The sequence below is a fragment of the Aulonocara sp. 'chitande type north' Nkhata Bay genome, linkage group LG5 (genome assembly GCF_057382095.1).
Source record: "Aulonocara sp. 'chitande type north' Nkhata Bay isolate Kocher_YH1m ecotype deep benthic linkage group LG5, A_spYH_male_GT1.1, whole genome shotgun sequence".
Classification (NCBI taxonomy): Eukaryota; Metazoa; Chordata; class Actinopteri; order Cichliformes; family Cichlidae; genus Aulonocara; species Aulonocara sp. 'chitande type north' Nkhata Bay.
The window spans coordinates 44750808-44773592 of record NC_141348.1 but is presented as its reverse complement, the minus strand read 5'-3'; the positions used below and the strand labels follow the sequence as shown (position 1 = coordinate 44773592).

The following is a 22785-nucleotide window of genomic DNA, read 5'->3' as shown; positions in this document are numbered from 1 at the left end:
ATAATGAGACACTTTGGGAAAAACTTTGATGGTTTTAGGACGACATCATGTTGTTTATGTGCAGCAGAGCTGCACTGAGTACTTTCAGCAGGACCTCTGTAATGGAGTAGTTTGCAGTGCAGTACTTCAGTTTGACTAAAGGAGGTGAAAATAAGCTAAAATCTTCTTGTGGTTTCTGTGTTTTCACCGACTGCAGACGAGCCTTCATCGTGACTCCGTCTGTGACGATCGCCTCCTTTCAAAGTAAAATAAGACTTTAAACAGTAAGTCTGTGTCTGTACTTGAGCTTTGTAGGAAACTTTATTTACAAATGTACATTATAATTTAACAAAAACTAACAACGACACATCCTGGTGTGTCATGAAGTCAGAGGCTGACATTTCTTTCAGCTAACGATCCGATCAGCCCGACATCCTGTCTGCGTTTATATTTACACGTCAGCCAGCTCGCCGTTACAACCGCCGATCCTGATTGGTGGAGCAGCGTCAGAGGAATAACAAGGATTTCATATTCTGCTCACAGGAATTTTCACGTTTCCTCGCCTCCTTCACGCGCCACCGGCTGCCTGAACTTTGACCTTTCCAGCAGAGACGCCGTGTGTTTCGCTTTGCATGAGGCGCTCATCGATGGCGGGTTAAAGCCTGATTGTTCTGCTTCTGAACCGCTGATGCATGATATTAGACTTTTCAAAGGACCCTTCATAAAGGTGTCCTCTTCCTCACCTCTACGTTCTTCTTCTGTGGTTACAAACTGGGGACAGAGACCAGCTCTCATCAGTAGACTTGTAGTCAAGACGGAGACAAAAACGTCTTTAAACTGCAGCCAGATGCTGCTTCGGTTACGGGTCTCAGGCATATCCACGTGTTTTTGCTTTCGCACAGCCCTCCTCACCGCTGTCCACTGTCTCACTTACTGAGAGGACCGACGCACGCTCCACTTGACTGTCTCGTCCATCACCCTCTCTGTTTTTCACACAATGATATTATCCTATATCCTCGCATGTGATTGGCCGCAGTATGGAGTGATTGGAGCATAGCTGCGCCGCTGTGTGAGAGCTGAGCAGCCAAAGGGAATTAAGTGAGGAGCGGCTCTCGCTCAGTGGGAGTCGACTCTGATTCACTGCAAAGCGCTCTGTAAGCACGGCTCTTAGAGCTGACGCTTTTGAAATGACACATTATCGAACGTTACGTTGCGTGTCATGGACGCTGTCGACCACGTGTCGATCTCAGACGGCAACACTGTCTTTATAGAAGACTGGCCTCGAGACATCCAACTCTATGTTTAAGGTGCGTTTAAACACGTGACCTTTGAACTTAATTTTCAAAAAGCGGGCACCACTACCTCGGTACGCTCGTGTTGTGTTTAATGTTGTGATGATGAAACTGACTGTACCTGAGCAGCCAATCAGCACTGGGGATCAGATGAATGCTGAGGACAGGATGCCGGTGACAGCGTGACTGCAGTTAAACGTCACTGTTCTGCGTACAGGTGCGTCAGGTCTCAGGTCACTGAAATCACACAGGCGTTAAACCTTAAATCAGAGCTGCAGTCGTTTTAACTAAATACTACAAAAGTTTCGGTTCGTGTGTCTTTGTTTTGCTGTATTTTTGTATCTGTGCTGCGTTGAGTTTACGTCAGTGGAGGTAAAAGCTCTGAGCGCGCTCGTGCTCCATGCTGGCACCGCCCCTTTAGATGAAGCCTCCAGTTCAGCTGTGGTGAGAAAAGTTTCAGACTGTGTGGTTGAGTACTGGCAACGAGCTGAAGACCTCGAGGTCTGAGGCAGAACCAGGCTCAGGGAGGGGCGGGGCCATCTGCTGTGATTGGTTGGGGTGAGAGAAGGAAGACAGGATAAAGACATGCTGTGGAAGAGAGACAGAGATTAATAACAGATATGATTCAATGCAGAGAGGTCTGTTATCACATAGTGAGTGAAGAAGAAACACCCAGTGCATCATGGGAATCCCCGGCAGCCTACACCTATTGCAGCATAACTGAGGGAGGATTCAGGGTCACCTGGTCCAGCCCTAACTATATGCTTTAGCAAAAAGGAAAGTTTGAAGCCTAATCTTGAAAGTAGAGATAGTGTCTGTCTCCTGAATCCAAACTGGAAGCTGGTTCCACAGAAGAGGGGCCTGAAAACTGAAGGCTCTGCCTCCCATTCTACTTTTAAATACTCTAGGAACAACAAGTAGGCCTGCAGAGCGAGAGCCAAGTGCTCTAATAGGGTGATATGGTACTACAAGGTCATTAAGATAAGATGGGGCCTGATTATTTAAGACCTTGTATGTGAGGAGCAGGATTTTGAATTCTGGATTTAACAGGAAGCCAAAACAGGAGAAATCTGCTCTCTCTTTCTAGTCCCTGTCAGGACTCTTGCTGCAGCATTTTGGATCAGCTGAAGGCTTTTCAGGGAGTTTTTAGGACGTCCTGATAATAATGAATTACAGTCGTCCAGCCTGGAAGTAATAAATGCATGAACTAGTTTTTCAGCGTCACTCTGAGACAGGATATTTCTAACTTTAGAGATGTTGTGCAAATGGAAGAAAGCAGTCTTACATATTTGTTTAATATGTGCACTGAAGGACATGTCCTGGTCAAAAATGACTCCAAGGTTCCTCACAGCGTTACTGGAGGCCAAGGTAATGCCATCCAGAGTAAGAATCTGGTTAGATACCATATTTCTAAGATGTTCAGGGCCGAGTACAATAACCTCAGTTTGATCTGAATTAAGAAGCAGAAAGTTAGCAGCCATCCAGAGTAAGAATCTGCTTAGATTTCTTCCTTGTGAGTCTGTTGAGCATCAGAAACTGGACGGGTGAGTGTTTGTGTCGCAGCTGCTTCATAAGAGCCTGAAGATTATACTTCATCTTTTTTTATTCGTCTTAATTTTTGAGATTTTTAATTATCTTAATTTAGTTTTTAAAAAAGATGTTTTGTGGAGCTGAATACTTTCTGCTCTCCGTCCTTCCATCGATGGGATAATGAAACCCAAACACTCAGTGACGCCTGAGCGGATGGTCGTGTGCTGCCTCTGCTCTCTGTGGAAGTCATGATTGCTCCTCATCATTAGCATCATTATCCTCTGTCATCTGTTCCTCGCTCGCTCTGTGGATGCTTGCTTTTCTCTCCTCCTCCCGCCCCCACACTTCTTTGTTTTTGCCCCATTTTCTCCTCCTGTGGTATTTTGGACTCTCGGTCCACTGATGACATCGGCCGTCCTCCTGTGGGCCTCGCTGCCCTCAGACCGTCTGCCGTCAGGACTCAGATTTGCACACATGCAGCCTGCAGGCCACATCAAAGCTACCACCCCACACACACCGCGTTTCTGAGTTTCCTGTGGCAGATTGTGGTATTTGTGTTATTTGTGCGCTACTCAGCGTCTGTGACCCGACAGCTGCTTGATGGTCGTCTGCAGAAAGCTTTAAGTGTCTGTTTTCCTGCCAGGACAGCACGGCTGCAGATTCCCTCAGAGCGCGGTTTACACATCCAAATATCGATCTGATACCAACGCTGGTATTGGCAGTCCGGGTCCTATCACACAGCAGTCGCCTGAGAGTGTTAGAAAAACCAGTCACAGCCGAACATCTGAATTGTAAGTTGCTAAAAATCAGGTGATCACCTCTGTCGTCAGATGGAGTCGCCGAGGAGACGTCGCTCTGCTGACCTAAACTCTCGCTGCTTCGAGCTTGCAGACGATGATGGTGTCTGCGGGTCGGTCTGCAGAGTGAGATTTTCACTTCCTGTGATGTGACTGTAACACATCAGTGCAGCTAAATGCAGCATGATTAACAATAGTCTGAGGAAATTATGTTTTTAGATCTTAGTGATACATTTATTCCCAGAGGCTCGGCTCAGCTCTTTATTAAAGATGGAGCTGCCAGCCAGGAAGACAGAGGAGGTTCGTGTGGAGGTGGACATGCAGAGGAGGCTGCTGGGATTGAGGCAGATGATCCTCTGTGGCGCCCCCTAAAGGCAGCAGCTGGAAGATGAAGAACTCTGCGGTCGTTTGTTATCTTTGCGTTGGTTTGTGCGTCTGAGCTTCATGGTGTCGGCTGTGCAGACACGTGTTTGAACCGTCCTCGCTCCACTGTAAAAAGTTTGTGTATGTGTGTCAAATTACTTACATACAGAATACATCTGCACTGTCTCACATCTATAAAAAAGAAAAAGACCCTTTAGACCTGGCTTCATACAGACCGATCAGTTTAATTAATGTAGATAATAAGATAGTTGGAAAGATTTTAGCAAGACGCCTGGAAACAGTTCTACCAACAATTATATCTCAAGACTAGGGATGGGTATCGTTTAGGTTTTATCCGATACCGGTGCCAAACCGGTACTTTTGAAACGGTGCCGGTGCTTAAAGAATGGAGAACACAAAATTGGTCCAAAAACCTCTCATGTTCAGCTGTTTTTTGTAAAAAGATAACAATGTTAGCCTTTTCTGCAGCTATGGGGCATATATGGTATCACTCTTGGCTGGAAGCAGTGCTTAAACAATGGAAAAAACACCAACTTTGTCCAAAAACCTCTCTTGTTTAGCTGTTTTCCACTTTTTCTTTGGTCATTTTAGCCTTTTTGGCCAGGGTGAAGGGAGTATCTGCCATCAAACAAGAAGACAGCCGCATGTAGCTATGATGATGTTTGCTAGTTCACCTTACATGCATTAATGTAATAACGTGGTTAGCCTACTCAACGTAAATTACACACGAACAACATGAAGCTACTCACGCAGAGAAGAACGGCTGCTGCTGCATCATCATCCTCATCATTTCTGCTACACTGGCAGGGCTAGGGGCCAGGACTCTCCTCTTCGGGTTTTTGGGGGATGTTGCTAACTCCGGGTCCGATAACAGGCACCACACCCGCAGTAGATGTGCTCGGTGTGAGGTCTCGCGGCAAGCTATCAAATACGGCGCATTTCTCGGCTTTTAAAAAAAACGCTATGCGTCGCCAGGTGTTTCATCGGATTCGAGGTGTTACCTCCTTTGACAGTATCACAGTATCAGCTTAAAGCACTTGTTGCTGCTGAGTTTGCATCTTTTGCTGTGAAGTACAGCCAGACTTTGACCGCTTCGCCTTGGACATTTTTAATCTGTAGCTCTGCTCTAACAGAACGTACGTACCTGGCCCCGCCTACTATCCTCGGAAACGTAAAACGATTGGCTAGAATCTAAAGTGTATCACAGCTCAGGAAAATAAAGCACTGAAATAAAGCACCGAAATGTGCGCTGCTTTTCGGTCTGGTTACTACCGTTTATGTCAGAACGATACCGGTACCCATCCCTAGTCAAGACCAAACAGGATTTATTAAAGGCAGGCAGCTGTTTTTTAATATTAGGAGACTGCTAAACATTATCTATACGCAAGACAAGCATAATCCAAACCCTGAAATTTTACTTTCCTTAGATGCGGAGAAGGCCTTCGACAGGGTGGAGTGGGATTATCTCTTCTCGGCCCTGTCGAGGTTCGGATTTGGCCCTAAATTTATTTCTCTGGTTAAACTACATCCAACCAAAAGTGTCGGTACAAACAAACAATGTCCACTCCAACTATTTCAATCTGAATCGCTCAACAAGGCAAGACTGTCCTCTCTCACCTCTGCTTTTTGCATTAGCTATTGAACCCGTTAGCTCTTCTACGGCGCTCAACAGAGGAACATACGGGGATTCAAAGGGGAAAAGCAGAACATAAAGTCTCGCTATATGCAGATGATTTACTATTGTATATCTCTTACCCTGCAAAATCAGTCCCAGTCATCATGGAGACTTTGCAAAACAAAGAAGTGTCAGGGTACAAACTGAATTTATCCAAAAGTGTGCTGTTCCCAGTCAACTCTAAAGGAACTCTACATTATATGATGAAACCAAAAATAACAGACAAATGGATCAATCTACCAACTTTACTAACAGGAAGAATAAACATTGTTAGAATGAATATTATTTCAGTGTATCCCTATTGTGATTAATAAAGCCTTTAATAAATTAGACTCCTTACTATCCTGTTTCATATGGAACAGAAAGAACCCAAGAATCAAGAAAGGCGACCTGCAGAGACCGACAGGTCAGGGAGGGATGGGGTTACCGTGCTTCCGTCTGTATTGTTGGTCGTGTAATGTTCCTTCCATGTTGTTTTGGTTGTGCACTAAGGGGGCTGACTGGACAGCGATGGAAAGTGAAAGTTGTTACCCCTCCTCATTAGAGGCTATGATCTATTCAGCTCTCCTTATCCCTAAACACGACCTTAAGAGTCCTGTAGTCTCTCACACAATTAAAATCTGGACACAGATAAGGAAACATTTCGGGTGTAAGGAAGCTTCCATACTAACTCATGAATAACGCAACGGTCACACCATCACTTTCAAACATCTCATTTCTCCAATGGAACCACAGAGGGCTGCACTCAAAGGATTTATTCATCAACAAGGTTTTTCCCACATTCCAGAAACTGCAAGAAAAATTTGACTTGCACAGTAATGACGTCTTCAAATACTTACAGATCAGAAGCTTTGAAGGGAGGCTTTTTCCATCCTTTCCAGATCGGCCCCCAGACTCTGCCTTAGATAACTTATTCCAGTTTGATCCACTCAAGAAAGGACTAATAACAAAAGTTCACAATGCATTGTCACAACTGGATGGAACTGTCACACTTGACTATCTGCGAGAGGCCTGGCAGTGTGGCCTGGGTACGAGAATCACAGACAGTCAATGGACAAAAGCCCAGGAAAATGTAAACTCTTCCTCTGTTTGTATTCGTCATGGACTCTTACAGTTTAAAGTGCTACACAGACTCCATTTATCAAAGTTGAAACTGTCAAAAATGTAAACTCGTCCTGTGAAAGATGTAAACAGCAACCTGCTTCACTGGCGCGTGTGTTTTGGAACTGTCCCTGTATAACAACATACTGGAATAATGTCTTTCAAACCTTGTCTGAGATTCTAATACAAACTCTGAAGCCAGACCCAATCTGCGCTTTATTTGGAGTGAAGCCGGTTGTTGTAGATTTGTCAGCCACCCAAAATAACGTAATACGTTTTGTGACGCTGCTGGCACGCCGTTTAATTTTACTAAACTGGAAACAAAAAGTGCCTCCTACCACATCAGCGTTGACACAAGATGTAATGAGACGTTTGCAGCTGGAAAGAATTAAACTCCTATTAAGGGAGAGGAATTCTGTTCAACCTGGCAACCTTTCATAGATCTCTTCAATACAGCACAGATATAAACGATCACTGAGCCTCATTGGTAGTCTGACGAATAACATCCTTTGTTGTTGTTGTTTGTTGTTGTTCTTTCTTTTGTTTTTTTCTGTTCAACTTTTACCGTATATATGTAACCAGTTATATTTGAATCTTTGTCATCTTTATGGAAAGAGAAAACTGGAAAACCAAGTAAAGGGATTTGGGGGGAAAAAACACAAAGCGCCAATCAGCAGCCAGGATATTCGACTCCAATCGTGAACAAAATACATGACCTAAAAACCCAGTTATCATGCAGTAATACAAAAGGCAGAGTACTCTCACAGTACTGTCAGGAACATGCTCAGAAGACTCACGGACACAAGTGACTCTCAGGTTATTGAAGCCCTTCAAAATAAAAGCTTTAGCTGTTTTTGGTGGAAATGAAGGAAGATGGAATTTTATGGACGGTCCCCTCAGACATGGCGATGGGACGTTTGGCCCTCGGCGAATCCCGTCGGCTTCTCGGAGTCTTTCGTGGCTCTGAGTCGAGCCTCCTCTGCAGGCTGTGTGTTTTTCTCTGCTTGTCTTTGCCTCCTTGTTGTTCTGAGGCCATCCCTCTTACATTTTGTGTCCTCGTTATGTTCGTGCCAGTCTGTGCACACTCTGAAAGCCTCGGGTTCCCCAAACTTGGATCTCAGCTTTGTGTTGTGTTTTTGACATCCTAATCCTTCACTGTCGCCTTCCTCCCCCTTTGAGCTGAATTATAAACCAGAGGACAGAAAATGAGTTACAGCTTGTGTTTGACAGCTGGATTCAGAGACACGTGGAGCTCTGTAAGGTTGTTTGAACTGTCAGCAGAAATCTTCCTGTGAGTTTGTTGTCATGTGACCGTGTTGGTGTGAGATGCAGAACGACACGATATCGTTCACATCAGCGAGCATTGAGCTACGACGCTTTTCTTCGGTAACGTTTTGTCGTGTTTCTCCTCAGAGTTCTCCTGCAGCTAGAAATTAATCAAAGTGTGAAACCAGACCTGAACTTCAAATTGGATGTGAACAGCAGAGCTCGCTGATTTAAACGATGCTCTGAGGACGAGGACTCAAGCTGACCGATGCAGGCTCCTGTGTTTATCGCGTCAGACTCATGTTTTTGACTCCAATCCCGTCCTCGGGATTCTCCGCAGAGGATTCTCACTCGGGCGAGTGTGCAGGTCCTCTGATGCTGCACAGTGATGATCCTTACTGTAGTTTGCTAAAGGTAGCTAAAGATAAACTTGGTTCTTCCCAAACATTTTTAGTTTTGCATGTTTTATCTTCACTTTTCTGGGTTTTCTCCAGATTTTCAAGTTTCCTCCTCCCATCCAAAGACACATGTTAGGGTCACCAAAGCAGTCTTAGAATAGATGCACAGATCACCTTCTCCATGAGCTCAGGGGGCCCTGAGGTAGCCAAGACACGAGCGATCTCTCCTGGGCCAGTTAGGCACACCTGAAACAGCTCACCTGAGAGGCTGTAGCAGGCTTCAAGCACAGATGCTAAACCACCTCAACTGGCTCCTCCCAGTGTGGAGGAGTACCAGCTGTACTCCAAACTCCTCAACCCACGACGGAGCCCAGACTCAGTCGAGCTCGTTCCCACTGCTTCTGTCTTTCAACCAGTTTCTCCTTCACGCTTCTCAGCTCCTCCTCCTCCTCTTCAGCTTCTGCACCATTCATCTGTCCACGTGTTCAGCACACGTATGTTAGCTCAGCGTGGCCCCTGTGGATGGACTGATGTTATCTCCAGATATTGTATTGTATTGTATTTAAAGATGGCGCCGGTGAGGTCGGCTGCCGTCACGACTGCTCCGACCACTTTTTCTTTGTCTTTGTTTTTTAAGTTAGTTTTCAGCGTTTCTAAATCGGCAAAATCATCACCATTGGGTACATTAGGTATGACAGTGACACTCTTGTTTCTATTGGTTTACAATGTACTCACAATTCGAAGTTTTTAACTCCGGATCCGAGCTGGCCGAGTGAGATCTTGAGGGAGAACAAAGGGAAGCGGCGGCGGCCTAAAGGGAAGCGAGCCGGCGTCAGGAACAGGCTGAGAGCTCGTGCACACCGCACACCTCTGCCTAGCATCCTGCTCGCCAACGTCCAGTCACTGGAGAACAAGCTTGACGACCTCAGGGCCAGGATAAAGTTCCAGAGAGACATTCGGGACTGCAATCTCCTCTGCTTCACCGAGACATGGCTGAACCCAGCGGTGCCGGACCACGCCATCCAGCCGGCCGAGTTCTTCTCGGTTCACTGCATGGACAGGACACGGGACTCGGGGAAGTCAAGGGGAGGCGGCGTGTGTTTAATGGTGAACAACAACTGGTGCAACAGTGCGAACGTTGTTCCTCTCACACGCTCCTGCACACCAAATCTGGAACTACTGTCCATCATGTGTCGTCCTTTTTATCTACCTCGGGAATTTACATCGGTCATTGTAAGTGCCGTTTATATTCCACCACAAGCGGACACGGTCACCGCCTTGTGCGAGCTGCATGAGGCACTCACACAGCACCAGACACAACACCGGGACGCTGCGCTTATTGTGACGGGGGACTTTAATAGCGCCAACCTCAAACGCGCAGCGCCGAACTTTTATCAACACATCACCTGCCCCACCAGGGGTGAAAGGACACTGGACCACTGCTACACTACGGTCAAGGACGGCTACAAGGCACAATCCCGCCCTCCTTTTGGCAAATCTGATCACGCCGCCATCTTCCTCATCCCAAAATACAAACAAAGGCTGAAACAGGAAGTTCCGGTTCAGAGGAAGGTCGCGCGCTGGACGGATCAATCGGTGGCCGCGTTACAGGACGCACTCGATGACGCAGACTGGGGCATGTTCAGAAACAGCTCCGACGATGACGTCAACGTGTTTACGGAAGTGGTTGTGGGATTCATCGGGAAACTAGCGGATGATACCGTGGAGACAAAGACTATCACAACGTTTCCCAACCAGAAGCCGTGGGTGGATAAAACCATCCGCGACGCTCTGAGATCCCGCACCGCTGCCTACAACACGGGACTCACAACGGGGGACATGGACCCGTACAAAGCCGCGTCATATAACGTGCGGAGGGCGGTGAAAGAGGCGAAGCAGCGCTACGGGAGGAAACTAGAGTCACAACTCCAACAGAGTGACTCTAGGAGCCTGTGGCGGGGACTAAGGACAATAACGGACTATAAAGCACCAACAACCGGTATGACGAACGCGGCCGTGACTCTGGCAGACGAGCTGAACACTTTCTATGCTCGCTTCGAGGCTGCAGCTAAGGACTCCAACAATGCTAGTGTTAGCGGCGCTAACGGCTGCAGACAGGAAGATACTGCCAGCACCGGAAACGTGCTCGTCATCTCCGAGCATGAAGTAAGGAGAGCCTTCAAGAGAGTGAACACCAGGAAAGCAGCAGGACCAGATGGCATCCCAGGTCGTATCCTCAGAGACTGCGCATACCAGCTAGCTCCTGTGTTCACTGAGATATTCAACATCTCTTTATCTCAGTCGGTGATCCCCACATGCTTCAAAGAGTCCATCATTGTTCCTGTCCCGAAGAAACCCCACCCTGCTTCTCTCAATGACTATCGCCCTGTAGCCCTCACCTCAGTAGTGATGAAGTGCTTTGAACGCCTGGTCAGAGACTTCATCATTTCTTCACTACCAGACACACTGGACCCACTACAGTTGGCTTACCGTCCAAATCGTTCCACAGACGATGCCATCTCTCATCTCCTCCACACATCACTCACTCACTTGGACACTAGAAGGGGGAATTATGTTAAAATGCTCTTCATAGACTACAGCTCTGCATTTAACACCATAATTCCCTCCACACTCACCACCAAGCTGGAGCATCTGGGACTCAGCTCATCTATGTGTCAGTGGATCTCCAACTTCCTAACTGGCAGACCACAGGCAGTAAGGATGGGCGGACATGTCTCAGCCTCCACCACTCTCAGCACTGGAGCCCCCCAGGGGTGTGTTCTGAGCCCCCTGCTGTACTCTTTGTACACATATGACTGTGTGGCCACTACCAGCTCCACCACCATCATCAAGTTTGCTGACGACACCGTCGTGGTGGGCCTGATCTCTGATAACAACGAGACGGCCTACCTGAAGGAGATTAGGAATCTGGAGAACTGGTGCCAGAGGAACAACCTCCTTCTAAACGTCAGTAAGACAAAGGAGCTGATAGTGGACTTCAGCACTAAGCAGGAGAGGAACTACCAGACCCCCGTCATCAACGAGTGCCCAGTGGAGAGAGTGGACAGCTTCAAATACCTCGGAGTTCACATCACGCAGGACCTGTCATGGTCCTGTCACATCAACACCGTGGTGAAAAAGGCCCGACAGCGTCTCTACCACCTCAGACGCTTGAGAGACTTCCAACTGCCCTCCAAGGTGCTCAGGAACTTTTACTCGTGCACCATAGAGAGCATCCTGACGGGAAACATCTTAACCTGGTTCGGGAACAGCACCATGCAGGACAGACGAGCTCTACAGAGGGTTGTGCGGTCAGCTGAGCGCACCATCCGCTCCGAGCTCCCTGACCTGCACTCAATCTACAGCAGGCGGTGCTGGACCAAGGCCAGGAAGATGGTGAAGGACCTCAGCCATCCCAACAACAGACTGTTCTCTCTGTTGAGGTCAGGAAAGCGATTCCGCTCCCTGAAGACCAACACAGAGAGACTGAGGAGGAGCTTCTTCCCGCAGGCGATACGGTCTCTCAATCACACCACCACACAGTACTGACCCACACATATGGTTCTTACACACACACTGGACTTTCTGGACATTGTTTTCACTTCATTACTTAAATCACGCTGCTGTTATTGTGTATATATTTATTTATATTTCTTCATACATTCTTATATAGTTCTATATTGTGTATTGTGTATTTTGTTGTACAGTTATTTTATTTTCAACTTTAATTTATATATTTATTTTTATCTTATTCTTCCCAGTTAAATTTACCCTTCATTCTAATTTGTGTTGTACAGTTATTTCATTTTTAACCTTAATTTATATTTTATTCCTTCCTAGTTAAATTTACCCTTTTTAATTTTTCATATTTATTTCCTATCTTATTCATAGCCTTTTCCTTTTTGTTCTCTTTAGGTCACGAGCAGTTGTCCAAGCATTTCACTACATATCGTACTGTGTATGACTGTGTACGTGACAAATAAAATTTGAATTTGAATTTTATTTATTTTTACAGTGGAAACAGCATGTCAGTGATCCATGCATCATGCTGCATTCTCATTGGTTGATGAGGACTTACACTGTGGCCAGTATAAATACGTTCCCAGACCATTAACGGTTAATTTCACTGAGGTCTTGAAGGATGATTGCTCTCTCTTACTTCATCTGTTAGAATGAATATTAATGAGCTGAACTATCTGAAGTCTCCTGTAATGGAGTCAGAGGTTGATGATGATTTGCATACGTGCGGCCGTGTGGAGGAGGTGGGATCAGAGCGACAGCTGCTGAAGAGCGAGGAGGCGGCGGCTGAGGGAAACTCCAGCGGCTGCGCTTTCACACCAGATTTAGAGAAGAAGAGGGCGAGAAGGAGCTGAAGATGACGAGGAGCAGATGGAGAGAAGCAGCAGGAGTGCATGAGCGTGCACGACTCACGAGTTTACCTGCAGAAAAAAGTATGTGTCAATGAAAGTGTTTACGTTTCATCCTGTCAGACAGGAAGTGACCATCTCTCTGCTCCTCATCAGCAGAAATGTTTCGTTCCCCCTTCGTAACACCTGTATGCTGGGGGGATGTTTGCATTGTTAGGGGCGTGGCCTATTTGACTGACAGGTGGGCTACACCGGTGCAGGTTCGGTCTCTCGCTGTTGACTGTGTGACCGGTAAAAGGCTTCAGTCGGCCCATTCTTGTGAAAAACACGAGCTCTGTAATTCTTCTGACACTGATCTGTTTCACAGTCTGAGGAGAGACCCACTCCACTGTTATCAGAGCGTTTCACACCTTCGAGTGGGCGTAAATCACTTCATATGAAAACATAATTTTAACATTTAGCCGCTTTGCTGTAGATGCAGTCGGCTCGTCACCAGCAGCTCATTTCCATCTTTCTGCCACTTTTCCACTCATGTCAGCTGCTGCTTTCAGCTCATTATGTGACCTCGTTCAATCGAGAGCTGCACAGTTAGCGTTAAAAACAGAATAAATTTAAAGGGACGGGATTCTTTCATAACAAACACAAGTGTTCAGACTCAGAGAGTCGCAGGTTGGTTTCAGGACTGGAAAACAAAGGTGGTTTTCAGTAAACGGTTTCTTCTCTAATCTTCAGTCGAAAAGCAGCGAGAAGAGAAAAACATCAGGTGATGAAATGAGATGAAGGTCAGGTGGGAGGAAAATGTGAAGGCAAGCGGACTGAGCTGAGAGAGTGAGGTGTCAGAGGTCCAGAGTCTTCAGAGACTTAAATGAACAATCAGCGGCAGAGAGGAGAGGAAGGTGTCAGGCGAGGAGGAGGAGGTGCTGAAAGGAGACGCAGCCAGGGAGAGAGTATTGATTCCTCTAAACGCAGGGGATTAACGGCGGTGAGGAGGAGAGAGAGAAGAAGAAAGCAGAGGTGACGGGTAATCACCCGACAGGCGGGTTCCCGCCTGCCGCGTGTTCCCTGGAAGCAGCTTTTGACGGCATGCTGTGTGCGAGTTTTTTTAATTAACTTATTGGGAATTTCAGTTGTTTATAACCCACACCTGCCACTCAGGGAGAATAAGGGTGACCCAAAAAACCCACATCAGAAAATCCTGCTGATATCTGCACTGATGTGGACGGGTGGCGTGTCAGGATGCCATGTCAGGATGCCACGTAGGTCGATGGAAATGGAAGTGATCAGCCTACAGAGGGCTCAGTTCAAAGACGCCCTGAAAATCAATGTGAAAACATGATGCAGCGGGCGCTCGGTAGTTTGGACGGCCCCCACGTGCTTGTACACATGCTCGATGTCACGCTGTGGTGGGCGTAGTTTGTGATGTGGCGGCAGGGAAGGCTGACACACCGGAGCACCATCAGCAATCACGCCTCTTCGCATAAAAACAATGAACTGGGTCCTGAGTTGTGTATGTGTGGCTGGCCCGGTGTGTAAGTGACGACAACCGAAATAAAGGAAAGCGTTTGAAAGTACAAGAACGCGGTCGAGTCTGCCACACATCTTCTACACACGTCATTCTTAATGAGTTGATGGATGGCATCCTGGGGAACTCCTCCCACATATGGACCAGCTCATCACTGAGGTGCAGCCTGGCGGCGTCGGGTGGACCGAAGCATCCTGTCCTACAGCTGTACTGTTGGATTCTGGTATCAGTATCTTCATCTTCGACCCAGGGCAGGCGCTGACACGGGTCCAGTCCATTTATGAAGTGGCTCCCCGCTGCACAGCTTACACTACGCTGCGCAGCCGGTGTTTCAGTTCAGCTATCAGAGTCCTCCAGCTGTAGACCCTTCCTGTTTGGGGGGGGGGGGGGTCTCATTGAGGTCTGTGCTGCACCTGTTGGTAATTTCATTAACAGCACAGTAGCTGATTACACCTCCTCTAATGACCTGAGCAGATCAAAATCCCAGTTTCACAGACTTGATGTTGTACTCTGATTCAAAAGTGCTGCTTTCATTCTTTGAACAGTGTTACAGTGTGTTACAGTGTGACAGTGTGTTACAGTGTGACAGTGTGTTAGTTACAGTGTGTGACAGTGTGTTACTGTGTTACAGTGTGTTACAGTGTGACAGTGTGTTAGTTACAGTGTGTGACAGTGTGTTACTGTGTTACAGTGTGTTACAGTGTGACAGTGTGTTAGTTACAGTGTGTGACAGTGTGTTACTGTGTTACAGTGTGTTACAGTGTGACAGTGTGTTAGTTACAGTGTGTGACAGTGTGTTACTGTGTTACAGTGTGTTACAGTGTGACAGTGTGTTACAGTGTTACAGTGTGTTACAGTGTTACAGTGTGTTACAGTGTGACAGTGTGTTACAGTGTGACAGTGTGTTAGTTACAGTGTGTTACTGTGTTACAGTGTGACAGTGTGTTAGTTACAGTGTGTGACAGTTACAGTGTGTTACAGTGACAGTGTGTTACAGTTACAGTGTGTTACAGTGACAGTGTGTTACAGTTACAGTGTGTGACAGTGACAGTGTGTTACAGTTATCAAATCAAATTCAAATTCAAATTTTATTTGTCACGTACACAGTCATACACAGTACGTGACCTAAAGAAAACAAAAAAGGAAAAGGCTATGAATAAGATAGGAAATAAATATGAAAAATTAAAAAGGGTAAATTTAACTATGAAGGAATAAAATATAAATTAAGGTTAAAAATGAAATAACTGTACAACACAGGGAAGAATAAGATAAAGATAAATATATAAATTAAAGTTGAAAATAAAATAACTGTACAACAAAATACACAATATAGAACTATATAAGAATGTATGAAGAAATCTAAATATAAATAAATATATACACAATAACAGCAGCTGTACAAGTATTAACCGGAAATGAAGAATATAGTGACCAGTGTTGTGCAAAACCAAAGTCCAGAAAGTCCAGTGTGTGTGTAAGAACTGCATGTGTGGGTCAGTACTGTGTGGTGGTGTGATTGAGAGACCGTATCGCCTACATCGTTACAGTGTGTTAGTGTGACAGTGTGTTACAGTTACAGTAGGTTACAGTGTTACAGTGTGTTACAGTTACAGTGTTACAGACTCCACCTGTTTCTGAAAGAAAACATGTTTAAAGCTCGTCTACCGATTCAAATGACGGTGTGTTCAGAGTCTGAACGAGATTATTTCAGGAGGTTTTCTTCTCAGCAGCAGCCTGACTGCTGTGTGCAGTGGGTGGTGAAAAGTGACAGAGGAGGACATGCAGGAGGAGGTGGAGGCGTGACATCCAGGTGTCGATAGGTTGGAGGCTTCGTGCTGTGTGGCTGCAACAGAGAGAGACGGGTGGACAGCGGGAGGGTGGGAGTCAAAGGAAGGAATACATAAAGGAGGGATTTGTGTGGACGTGTTAACTGCTGCCACACAGAGCAGCTCAAGATTTGGGAGGCTGGAATCATTATGCACATTTTTAACATTTTTCTCTCTTATTTTGAAAGTCTTTGTGTTTCCCTCTCAGATGAGTGGGTGCAGCATCACCCACAGGTTTGTGGCAGCGTTACCATGATGGATGTTGGTTTTCTGCAGGTAGAGATCTGTGTTGGTGTTATCCACAGCAGCAGAGACGGCTGCTGATGGGCACGCAGTCACGCCCAGGTAGAAACTGGAGCTCCGCCTTCTGGACGCTCTGTTAGTACAGTAACCTCACAGCAGCCATGTTACTGGTCACATGACTCATTCAAAAGGCTCCAACAGCACAAACAGGATGCAGAGGTCCAGTTCAGCCTATCAGACACCTCTCAGTCAAAGGCCACGCCCCTAACGATGCAGACTTTAAATGATCTATGTAGACCAAACAGCTTGTGCCGTTTGTTAAACTGTCAGTGTGACCTTTCCCCTCTGTGGGAGTTTCACTCTGTTGATGAGCACGCTGACCGGCACCTAAACTTTACAGATGTGTGCCAGGGAGGTGCTGGGAGGAGGTGAGGAGGAGTGGAGGAGTGGAGGCTGAATCTAGTGAAGAAAGGTTGTGAAGTGAAAACATATGAAGGGAGCAGATGGGCTGAGAAGGCAGCGAGTGTGAAGAGCGGGTGTTGATGTCTGCGGGAAGAGTGTTTCCCTTCGCGCCCGCGGCGTTAACTCACATGTCCCATCATGCACTGGGGCGAACGCCGGCAACAGAGACAACAAAGTGACTGATGAGTTTGTCTTTCTGTCCTCAGCCCACCAGCGAGGAAGACCTCTGTCCCATCTGCTACGCCCACCCCATCTCTGCCATCTTCAAGCCCTGCTCACACAAGTCCTGCAAGTGAGTCGCGCACACACACACACACACACACACACACACGCGTCGGGTATTCATATCTAATTGACATAATAGACAACCCCTTACCATAACCTTATCGTAACACTGGCACTAACGCCACATTCTGAGTCTCAAACATGCTGGTGGCGGGCAGCACATCCCGAGTTTACAGGACGCTGAGACGGCGATGAAGAATGCCTTGCTCGGTACAGCTGATAACGTGACGGCGAGTGTGGGGCAAGCAGGATCTTGAAAGTGTGAGATTGATCCTGCAGACGTCCTGACACACACAGATATGGCTGACTCGCACACTCTCACCTGTGTGTGTGAGTCAGCTGTTTCCTTACTGCAGCTGGACGCCGCCGTGGGCGCAGACCTCGTTCATATCTGGATGCATATTTCATGCTATCCTGAAGGTGCGCTTGATTTAGCTGAGCTGGCACGCCGACTCAGCGGCCGTATGGATTGCTGCAGCATGATGGAGAGCGCTGTCACCGGGTGAACCAGCTGATTCCTCCTCGTGACAAACGGACCCGTGAGAGCAGCTCTGAGCGTTCACTCGGGCCCCTCTAAAACACACAGACAGGTTTCAGTGTGTGTCACACATCACGCCGGGTGAAACGAAGCTTCAAAACGGATCAAACGTCGTGTCGTCTGATTGGACAGCTGTGTGTTGTCGGTCCTCTGGCAGCTTTCTTGGCTCAATAACGACTTAAACACCGTCAGAAAAATAATCTTAATTCTGCCACATTATTCTTTATTCTTACTGAACCTTTCAAAATAAAAGCCAAAACCTTCAAACCAATATTACCACCATTAAAAAACATCTAAAGTAACATTTAATTGTATAGCACCTTTCAAAATAAAAATCACAAAGTGCTTCACAGAAACGCTAAAACACAGAAACAAAAATGATTTTAGCTGTTTTATAAAAGAGACTGCTGAGTCCACAGAGCTGAAGCTCAAAGGGAGAGGGGTCCAGAGTCTGGGGGCCACAGTTACAAAAGCTCTGTCAACTTTTGTTTTCAGCCTCATATGATGGACAACCAGCAAGCCCTGATCACATGACCTCAGGGACCTGCTGGGATGTAAAAGATCTCTGATGTATGTCGGTGCTCGTCCATGCAGAGCTCAGAACGTGCTGAAGAGGGAGTAAATACAACAGAAACAATCTGATAAACCCTGAGACAGAAAATCCCCCGACAGCTTCGTTAGAGTCGTTCAGGTTAGCCGCTGTTCTTTAAATATGGCTCATTGATGGGGTGGGCGCAGGAAGTGATGCAGAGCGGTGAAAAGCATCATCCCAAAGAACCAAAAGCACGACCTAAGTGTCGTCTTACAAAGAGATCCGCACATGACGTAGCCAGCAGGTCCTGGCTCGCCTTCATCTGTCTGAGTGTTTGGAGGCAGGTCGCCTCCCACAGCTGCAACCTGGCCCTCAGAGGTGGACCTGCAGCTCGCTGCTGCACGTGCTCACAGTAACCCTCCAACAGCAAAACGAAGATGTGTCAGCGCAGCTCAGTCACACATAAACACCTTACATGCTCAAAGCTGTTTGCAGACGATCACATGATCAGCGTAACTTCCTGTTTCCTCTGCAGAGCCTGCATCAACCAGCACCTGATGAACAACAAGGACTGCTTCTTCTGCAAGGCCACCATCACCGGAGTCGAGGACTACAGCAAGCCGGCCTCCTCCTAACACACACACACACACACACACACACGCGTACACACACATACACGCGCACACACACACACACACACACACACACACACACACACACACACACACACACACACGCAGGGTGAAATGAGGCACCATAACTACACACAAAAAACCAGAGCAGTGATGTGAAGGCAGCAGCAGAACCAGCTGTCACATTAGCACAACAGCACCTCCACCTGTCAAAGCGAGTACACCACGCGCACAGACACACACACAGACACACACAGTGCTACAGGGCAACAGGATGCAGGCGTGTCGCCTCTGCAGAAACACACAAACAGGAAACAAAGGAGAACCTCATCCTCAGCAGAGGAAGGCTTCCTCCAGGACTCCCACAGTAATTTAACACAGACACACAAAACTCACATAAAACACACGAAAAGGTCGACAAAGAGCCAAACAACCGCAGATAGGATCCAGCGTCCTCCATCACCACCTGATCCACAGCTCAGAGAGCTGTACCTGTACACACACGCCTGCTGGACTGTTGTTACCCTGCTGTGACAGCGTTTCTGTCCTTATCACCGTCAGGCTCCAGATTCAGTGTCACAAACAAAGAGGGCGTCACTGCTGTTGAAAAGCTGCTTTAAGATAAACGTCCACAGCATTAAGAAGTGATTTCAGGTCTCATAAACTTCATTCACAGCAGAACACAGAAACATGTGACCTGTTCAAATCGGTTAAATAAGCAAACGTCCATCCTTTAACTACAGGCTGCTCTTCATCAGTAAAATTCAAACCGTCAGCAGATGTTTGAACTGTTCTCCACGAATCAGAGAAAACCTGAACCTGGCGTGGATGAGACGCACATGTGTATCCGGATTACTGCGCTGATGATGATGACGGTGGTGTTTCTGCTGGAGGAGTCGTTGCGTGCTCGCTGTACTCTGCTGTTAGTTCCACAGTTATGATTTCACACATGTTCACACTGTGGGGCGCCGTTTGTAAAATGAAACATGCTGAAATTAACTGCAATATTTTTCCACATTTAGCTAAAAACGAGTCCTTTTTTTACAACATTTAGTAAAATACTTGTAACTTTTCACAGTTAAAACACAGTTTTGAATGTTAAATCTAAATATTATATTTAAATCTAAATGTTACAGGAAACTAAATATTTAGGCTAACATGTAAAATTTATTGTACGGATCAACGGAAATACCAAAATAAAAGCTTTACGAAAACCTCGGGAAAAAGGAGAACACATGAGAACCGTTTGGACTCAATCTACACATGGTTCATTTTCTTAAAATCACTTTGGACAACACTATTTTACGCCATTTAGCTGCTGGTTAAAGTTAGGTTATGGTTAGCTTTAGGGCTGGAACGTCTATAACCGCGGGACCGTCCACTGGGATTCAGCCATAACCCGGCGCGGACCATAAGTTTCCTCAGGAACGCCGCGGGACGTGACAAAACATCGGTATGCTACGCCCCGGGAGAGAGCAGACACAGCCCCGGGGCTGTGTGTGACCATCAGGTGTGAAATGACCCCTGCTGGTCACTTCTCACCGCCATGAGCTGCTTCACTTCTTGCCTACCAGCAGCGATTTAGCTGAGAACCTCCGAAGATCCGTTTCGTCGGCCATCCAAAGGTTCAGCAGTAGTGCGCTCAGCAGCTGCAGTCTCCACTTCACAATCGCTGCAGCACACGGACATGCTCGTAGGCAAGAAGTGAAGCAGCTCATGGCGATGAGAAGTGAGGGGGAGAGCAGACATAATCCGACCAATACCGGCACACTTTTGCACCGGAGGTTTTCGTAAAGCTTTTATTTTGGTATTTCCGTTGATCCGTACAATAAATTTGCATTTAGCCTAAATATTTAGTTTCCTGTAACATTTAGATTTAAAATTGTGTTTTAAATATGAAAAGTTAAAAAATATTTTACTAAATGTAAAAAAGTTCTTCACAAAAACATGTTTTTGTAAGGTTTTGAGCTAAATGTGGAAAAATGTTGCCGTTAATTTCACGTTACAAACGGCGCCTCATATCACACAGTCTGAATGCGACGCCGTCACTTTGTTTTCAGCATGTTGAGGACGGCGTGCCCCGGCGGCGTGTTTATGGCGTGTTAGCGGCACCTCTGTGTGCCGCTCCGGGCTCCTGTAACCACATTAAATTATTTATCCTGAACCAGCAACCGTCTCTGTTCATTTTGTGAATTTATTGATTATTACTGATTAGTTATTGGAGTTTCTTGCTAGTCGAGCCACCTGACCTCAGAGCGCTGACTCCGCAGTCTGACGTGAAGCTCGATTTTCTTCCTTTATGGGACAAACAGAAAAGGCTTCACTGTTCTCAGCCTGTCAGGTGTAGGGATGGGTATCGTTTAGGTTTTATCCGATACCGGTACCAAACCGGTACTTTTGAAACTGTGCCGGTGCTTAAAGAATGGAGAACACAAAATTGGTCCAAAAACCTCTCATGTTCAGCTGTTTTTTGTAAAAAGATAACAATGTTAGCCTTTTCTGCAGCTATGGGGCATATATGGCATCACTCTTGGCTGGAAGCAGTGCTTAAACAATGGAAAAAACACCAACTTTGTCCAAAAACCTCTCATATTCAGCTGTTTTCCACTTTTTCTTTGGTCATTTTAGCCTTTTTGGCCAGAGTGAAGGGAGTATCTGCCATCAAACAAGAAGACAGCCGCATGTAACTATGATGATGTTTGCTAGTTCACCTTACATGCATTAATGTAATAACGTGGTTAGCCTACTCAATGTAAATTACACTCGAACAACATGAAGCTACTCACGCAGAGAAGAACGGCTGCTGCTGCATCATCATCCTCATCATTTCTGCTACACTGGCAGGGCTAGGGGCCAGGACTCTTCGGGTTCTTGGGGGATGTTGCTAACTCCGGGTCCGATAACAGGCACCACACCCGCAGTAGATGTGCACGGTGTGAGGTCTCGCAGCAAGCTATCAAATACGGCGCATTTCTCGGCTTTTAAAAAAACGCTATGCGTCGCCAGGTGTTTCATCGGATTCGAGGTGTTACCTCCTTTGACAGTATCACAGTATCAGCTTAAAGCACTTGTTGCTGCTGAGTTTGCATCTTTTGCTGTGAATACGTACCTGGACCCGCCTACTATCCTTGGAAAGGTAAAATGATCCAAAGTGTATGACATCTCAGGAAAAAAAAAAGCACCAAAATGTGCGCTGCTTTTCGGTCTGGTGACTACCGTTTATGTCAGAACCAGACCCAGATACCGGTACCCATCCCTAGTCAGGTGTCGATCGCTGGGTGAGATCCTGAACGTTGACGCAGCAGAAACCACCCCGCTGAAGGAGCAGACGAGGTGATGGAGCTCCACCCCTCACCTGACTCACCTGAGACGAACCAGGAGGCAGGAAACTGAACACATCTCTAAGTTACCGTACTCAAAGACCTGCTGTAAGAAACCGGCACCGTCAGGGTCACCTAGTCCAGCCCTAACTATATGCTTTAGCAAAAAGGAAAGTTTGAAGCCTGATCTTGAAAGTAGAGATAGTGTCTGTCTCCTGAATCCAAACTGGAAGCTGGTTCCACAGAAGAGGGGCCTGAAAACTGAAGGCTCTGCCTCCCATTCTACTTTTAAATACTCTAGGAACAACAAGTAGGCCTGCAGAGCGAGAGCGAAGTGCTCTAATAGGGTGATATGGTACTACAAGGTCATTAAGATAAGATGGGGCCTGATTATTTAAGAAGGGGACATGAAACGCTGCCCACATAAAGGCTCATTTACACCATGTTTAAAGTTTTAAAACATGTTTAGCGCCATCTTCTGTCAGTACGGAGCGTGACGTCTTGTGGTTGGTTGAGGCTAACAGACTCGCATTAGTTTATGTTAGCTAACTAGTAACAGGATGTCCATGTTACCGTCTGCAGCAGGAAGTGGCTGTTCGCTGTTTGGCTAGCTGCACTGAAACAGGATAATCCAGC

At 46.6% G+C, this 22785-nt stretch overlaps 1 protein-coding gene across 2 annotated transcripts in view; it reads left to right on the top strand.

Moving 5' to 3' along the window:
- Positions 1 to 21000, top strand: part of rnf123 (ring finger protein 123) — a 107146-nt gene extending 86146 nt beyond the window's left edge. For both annotated transcript variants that reach the window (XM_086293765.1, XM_086293766.1), the window contains 2 exons: positions 17049 to 17134; positions 18733 to 21000. In XM_086293765.1, the coding sequence (XP_086149891.1) occupies positions 17049 to 17134; positions 18733 to 18832 (186 nt within the window). In that variant the 3' untranslated portion in view covers positions 18833 to 21000. The remainder of the gene's footprint in view (positions 1 to 17048; positions 17135 to 18732) is intronic.
- Positions 21001 to 22785: the final 1785 nt, after the last annotated feature.